This window comes from Anas acuta, chromosome W (genome assembly GCF_963932015.1).
Source record: "Anas acuta chromosome W, bAnaAcu1.1, whole genome shotgun sequence".
NCBI lineage: Eukaryota > Metazoa > Chordata > Aves > Anseriformes > Anatidae > Anas > Anas acuta.
In genome coordinates, this window is record NC_089016.1 from 22333789 (window position 1) to 22340631 (window position 6843).

Genomic DNA, 6843 nt, shown 5'->3' on the forward strand with positions numbered 1-6843 from the left:
AAACTTCCGAGCTTGTATATTGATAACAACAGATGCAACAGCTCGAAGGCATCCGGGCCATCCTTTACTTACTTCATCTAATTGTTTAGAGAAGTAAGCTACTGCTCGTTTATAGGGACCCAATCTTTGTGCTAGTACTCCCAAAGCTATCCCTTGTCTCTCATGAGAAAACAACCAAAAGGGTTTCCAGAGATCCGGTAATCCCAAAGCCGGAGCTTGCATCAATTCTCGTTTAAGTTGTTTAAAGGCGTTTCGTGCTTCTCCAGTCCAGACTAACTTTGACTGATTACTCTTTATCAATTCATATAGAGGCTTTACCATTAGTCCATAATTATAAATCCAAAGGCGACACCAACCTGTCATTCCTAAAAAGGTTCGTAGCTCCTTTACCGTTTGGGGTTCTGAAGTCCGGCAAATGTTAGGAAGAACTTCTTTACTGAAAGGGTTGTTAGGCACTGGAACAGGCTGCCCAGGGAGGTGGTGGAGTCACCATCCCTGGAAGTCTTTAAAAGACGTTTAGATGTAGAGCTTAGGGATATGGTTTAGTGGGGACTGTTAGTGTTAGGTTAGAGGTTGGACTCGACGATCTTGAGGTCTCTTCCAACCTAGAAATTCTGTGATTCTGTGAAATGACTTCCTTACGTTCAGTTCCTAGTTCTCATTGTCCTCCTGAAATTTCAAATCCCAAGTAGGTCACACATTGTTGAACCAGATGAGCTTTCTGTTGAGAGACTCGATATCCATTTAAACCCAGAAAATTAAGGAGACTTATAGTCCATTGAATACAACTCTCTTTAGTCTCGGTAGCTATTAAGAGATCATCTACGTATTGTAACAATGCCCCTTCAATGTCCAGAGGTATCCAAGTCTCGAGTTCCTTTGCTAATTGGTTTCCAAAAATGGTGGGGCTATTCTTGAATCCTTGAGGTAGCACTGTCCACATAAGCTGCATCTTTCTGCCTGAGTCGGGGTTTTCCCATTCAAAGGCAAATAGGTTTTGGCTTTCAGTGGCTAAGGATAGGCAGAAGAAGGCGTCTTTTAAATCCAGTACGGTAAACCAGACTTGACTATTCTTTAATTTAGTCAGCAAAGTATAAGGGTTTGCCACTACTGGATGTATATCCTCAGAGATTTTATTTATAGCCCTCAGATCCTGAACTAGCCTATAGCTTCTTCCATCTGCCTTTTTTAATTGGCAATATGGGTGTATTTTATTCTGATTCGCATTCAATCAACAATCCATACTGTAGAAATTTATCAATTATATCTTTAATACCTTTCCTATCTTCTATCCTCAAAGGGTAGAATTGCTCAACCTTAATGGGTTTTTGCTTAACCTTAATGGGTTTCTCTCCTGGCTTTAATTTAATAATTATTAAGGTCACATTTTTAGCTCTTCCAGGGACTTCGGTGGCCCAAACTCCTGGATATACGTGACCTGTGATCTCTAAAGGTATTTCAATTTTAGGGTTAGTTTGTATTAGTGCCAGGCTCAATACATTTATTAGTTGTTCTTCTCCTATCCTTAATTCCATTTTCCCTTTTTCAAAGACAATTTCTGCTCCTAATTGCTCTAATAAATCTCTACCTAAGAGTGCCCATGGGGAGTTAGGCATATATAAAAATCTGTGTATGCCCCATTGTTTCCCTAACTTGTACTTCAAAGGTTCACAAAAATAAGCCTTTTTGGTTGCACCTTTTACCCTAACATAATCATTCTGTGAAGGCATTAATGCTTGATTTAGAACTGAATACGTTGCCCCATATCAATAAGAAATTTCACTTCCATTCCTCCCCTAACTTCATTATAACCAGTGGAGGATCCGCTAGGGTAGATTCCCCAGGTGCCCGTTATTCCTGTTGAAATCAGGGGCCGATGATTACCCTAGGAAAAGGCTAGTCAATTTGTCCTCCGAAGCCAGGTCCAAACCGTTTTTTTGTTTTGTTTTGTTTTGTTTTTCCATTACATTTCAGAGTTGGTCCAAAAATTCCATAGGGGTTTCTTTTGGACCTTGTTGGAAGCATATTCTCGGTCAGGGAAATGCAATTGTCCACAGTTCCCTGAGCGATCCCATCGGCAATCTGAGCTCGCACATGAACTCAGGTTGTTTTAAGAGTTAACTGCTTTTCTGTTTCCATGACAACTCTCTGGGACCCATCATGATCCCTTTGCCCCAGAGGGCTAACACCCAAGATTTTAAGGTCTCAGCCCCAGCTGAGGCAGAACTGTTAACATTCCTACATCCTCTTTCCCTGCTCATTCAACTTCAAACACCTTTAACACTTTCAACAACCCTTTTAACACTTCCTTTATCTTTCTCCAGCCTGTACTTTTCTAATGCCAACATCAAAGGCGCAGTGAGGGGCCAACTTAATTCCGTACCTTTTCCCTCCAAGATGCTGAAACAACATCAGTATACAACATTCCATCCTATTTTCCTTCTCAAAAACAACATTGACTGTAGCAAAGTATTTGTCGAGTTAAGGGGTGTAGCTGATTAACCGTTACGGGCCCGGTCGGATTCAGGGTACTGAACCAGTCAGACATTCACCAAAAACGCATTAACCGTCTGGGGGTCTGGTTGGATTCAGAACACTGAACTATCACGGATAACCACCCTAGTTGCACTTAATGAGAGCTATCACAATGCAATCAAGTATGGTTTATTACAGCAACAGATAATCAGGTTCTTTTGGATTGCCAGCGATAGTGACTGTCTGCAAAAGCAAGCTAGTATGCATGAAATACACAGGTGTTACAGGTGTTACAGGTGCACGGCCTAGAAATAAACACGTTAAAAAGATCAAAGACTCTATAGAGATTTATAAGCAAGTATTCAGATCTCACCCAAAGGCGTCCCAATGGGGGGGAAGAGAGGCTCAGCCCGTCGACTGATCCTAGGAGTCAGGAGGTCCTAAGGATGTTGTATTTCCTCAGGATGGTATCTCCCCTGACGGTGGTATCTTCCCTAACATCCCCTCTCTCTTAGGCCAATTTATATTATTTTTTATCTTTTAGGTGGAGCTTGAGTGGCTCTAGTCAAGCATATCTTATGATTGGTGAAAAGTTTTCCCGTCTCCGTTTAAAGTAATAGGCTCCTAGAAATTCAGAGCGCATGCTCAGTGAGGGGTGGTCGCACCTTGGAGGCGGGTACCTTTTGGGATGGAGGTGTGTTTTGGTATTATAATGATATTATAATGAGCAAAAAGTACACTAGGGTACAGCATTTGTCAAAACATGACAGGTCTTTGGCTCAGGGTGGCAGAAAGTGCAGCTTTGTGCACAAGAACAATCGAGTCCCCACCTGATCACAGAGCCTAGCCGTGGTGTCTCCACTCCACTCTATGCTCCGTGCTGTTCCTTAGGGCTAGCACACCAAGTTTCCCCAGCGCGATAGCATCTAAGGTTGGGAGCCTAGGGAACGCTCAGGTAATGCAGTTATGCCCTACCCTGAAAGCCTCTTCAATGCTGTACCTTTTCCTTAAAAATGTGAATGTTAGTTTTATTTTCCTAGTTACTTCAGGCAATTACACCACATAATCCACCCCGTGACTACAGTCACTCAAGCTTCACGACAGTTGGAATATGTCGGGGATATCACATACATTCTTGGAATGAGGTTTATCGAGTGTATGTACATTGTGTAGGGATTCTAAACGTTTCATCATAAACCAGAGTTTAACATACAAACTAATTGTCAGTATGAAACATAATACAGTGAGTATTAACAGAACAATAACAGGGTGAAGCATCTTGTTGAAGATTCCCTTGGCAGCTGGCGACCATCCAAACAAAGTGTCCCACCAACGGTGTCTCTCATCTCTCTTTACCCTTTCCATCACTCGATGTATTTCTTGTGCATCATGATGGACAGTAATCAGAGTCTTTTGTCCACTTTCTCGGACTTGTGTCATCAGCTGCTTCAGGTCCTCATGTACCAGCAATTTCTTCACCAAGGTGAGGTTCATTCCAATAGGAGTAGGCAGCAGTTCATGAAGCAGAATATAATTAGATGCAATAAGTTGATAAGAAGTGACAGGAGCTGAGTATTTAAAATCACATCCTAGAATTTTGGTAAAATTACAAACACAAACATTAGAGTGATTACTGGTATCTACCACTGTATTATCTACGACTATAGAATCACAATGAGTTCTCATGCAAACACAACCTTTCCCAATATATACAAGTACAGTTTCAAGGGTTTCATTAGGATGCATCGCAAAGTGGCAAATATTTTGATCAGTGTCAAGACAAATGTCTTGAGATTCCAGCGTGTTACTTTCACAGATGAAACCTTTTTGTTCACGCACAATACATGCATTTACATCAATTGTTTGCCACTTTCCTCCCTTTTGATGGGCCCATACTTTATGCTCTTTAGGATAAAGTATAGTTCCATTATGATTGAGTCCTAATGCAATGATTGGATATACATTGTATATGGTGGCGTTACTTACAGTAAGTATAAAGGCAACAATTTTATCATTTTCTGCATAATGGGTAAAGTTGACTAATTGCCACCAAGCTTGAAACTCCTTTTCAAATTCTGAAGCATTATCCCAAATCAATTTTTGAATTTCAGTGGGCAAAGTTCCTCCTTCTCCCTCTCTAATAATAGCTGCTGCTACAGATTGTATCCATAACTGCGCTTGGATGCAGCTCAAGGCAAGGGAGGTATTGCCTTGGGCTTTTCCAAGGGCATTTACAATTAATTGATGATCATTTTCCTCAATTTGTTCCCAATGGGGCAAAACATCTGATAGAAGCCATTGATTTGCTCCTAAGGCCAATAAGGATGATTTTATTGGTCGTTCCAGTTTCCTTAGGTCATCTGTAGTAGCTGTTATTCTACTCATTAGGACCTCAGCATCAATGCTATTTAATATACCTAATCCTGTTCCCAATAACCCAGTTGTATTCCGTGGCATGCGCCAAGATTGTTTCAGAGAACGTTCGTGTAACCATGCTAACCAGACAGTGTAGGCAGTTCTCAAAAAGGTGGTACATTTTGAGTTAATTTCAGAGATATTAATGTGCAGCGCTAGCTCTACCCTTTTTAGGGACCAACTAGGGTTAAAGAGAATTTGTTGTTGTCCCATATTTTTAATTATGTAAGGACCTGTGTTGAAGATGGAAGGAGTTAGACCAATGGGAGGCTGAGTCGGTTCGTTTTCAAGGATCTGCGGAGGTAGAGGCTTCTTATCCTTTGTAGTCGATGATGTTTCTGTATTAACCATGAATTCAAATAATATTTCTGTGCCTCTGTAACCCCAAAGACAGTACACAATTATAGGTTTGATGAAAGTAAAATTGTACCAGCAATCAAAATTGGGTTCCGTTATTTTGGTACAATCAGTACTATAATTTTGTGGTCTAGTAGAATCAGCGTATACTGTCTTAATTTCAGTCGGCCGATTATAAGTGGATCCATTAGTTATTCGACAACCAATTTGTATTATCTGGCCAGATGTGGCTTGAAGTTCAGCCATTTTTAGAGAATCATTCCAACTCCATTCATCTTTCAAAAATATTTTGTTTCCCTGTGTGTTGGGTCTGTCTGGGATGGAGTCACCTTTTCCCTGTGTCGTGGTTTAACTCGGCCGGCAGCTAAACACCACGCAGCCGTTCGCTCACCCTCCCCCCTCCCTCTCTGGGACGGGGGAGAGAAATGGAAAGTGAAGCCCGTGAGTTGAGATAAAGACAGTTTAATAAGACAGGAAAATAATAATAACAAAAATAATAATAACAATAATAATAATGATGATACAATAGTGATAATATGAAAGTAATAATAGTATGTACAAACAAGTGATGCACAATGCAATTGCTCACCACTCGCTGACCGATGCCCAGCCTAACCCCGAGCAGTCCGGCACCCTCCCCCCGGCTAGCCACCCCTATATATTGTTTAGCATGACGTCAGATGGTATGGAATACCCCTTTGGCTAGTTTGGGTCACCTGTCCTGGGTCTGTCCCCTCCCAGCTCTTACTGCACCCCCAGCCTGCCCATTGGCAGGACAGAGCAATAGGTTGAAATGTCCTTGGCTTAGTATAAGCACTGCTCTGCAACAATTAAAGCATTGGGGTGTTATCAGCACTCTTCTCATCCTAAGCCAAAACACAGCATTCCACCAGCTACTAGGAAGAAAATTAATTCTGTTCTAACTGAAACCAGGACACCCTGCAGCAGCCCGCACAGTGCTGTGCTCTGCACTCGTAGCTGGAACAGCACTGATATCACTCCAGTGTTGTGTCTATTGCTGCGTAGTGCTGGCACAGCATCAGGACTCCTTCCAAGCCCCCAAGAGCCAGCAGGCTGGGGGTGGGCAAGTGATGGGGAGGGGACATTGCCGGGGCAGCTGACCTAAACCAACCAAAGGATATTCCATAACACCTGATGTCACACTCAGCAATAAAAGGGGGGGCTCTCGTGGGGGAGGGGGCTGTTCCTCCTGAACAACCACTACGCGTTTGAGGCCCTGCTTCCCAGGACGTGGCCGAACACCGCTCGCTGATGGGAAGTAGAGAATAATTTTTCTCTCTCTCTGTGCTTCCGCGCGGACTGATTGTTTCTTTTGTATCTGTTTTTCCTTCCCATTCCCTTTCCCTTTAATTAAACCTTTCTCATCTCAAACCTCGAGTTCTCTGTGTCATATTTTCTCCCCCTTCCTTCTGAGGAGAGGGGGAGTGAGAGAGCGGTTGTGGTGGAGCTTAGCTGCCCACCTGAGTAAAACCACCACAGTCCTTTTTGGCGCCCAACGTGGGGCTCGAGGGTTGAGATAACAATAGCATTGATTGAAGTATTTACAACTAACATATTGATAGTCATAATGCTCGG

General features: G+C 42.4%; 1 protein-coding gene across 1 annotated transcript; it reads right to left on the bottom strand.

Moving 5' to 3' along the window:
• Positions 1-3345: 3345 nt before the first annotated feature.
• Positions 3346-5241, bottom strand: LOC137847436 (uncharacterized). The gene has a single exon (XM_068665708.1). It carries the CDS (start codon positions 5239-5241, stop codon positions 3571-3573), a length of 1671 nt encoding a protein of 556 aa, XP_068521809.1. The 3' UTR covers positions 3346-3570.
• Positions 5242-6843: the final 1602 nt, after the last annotated feature.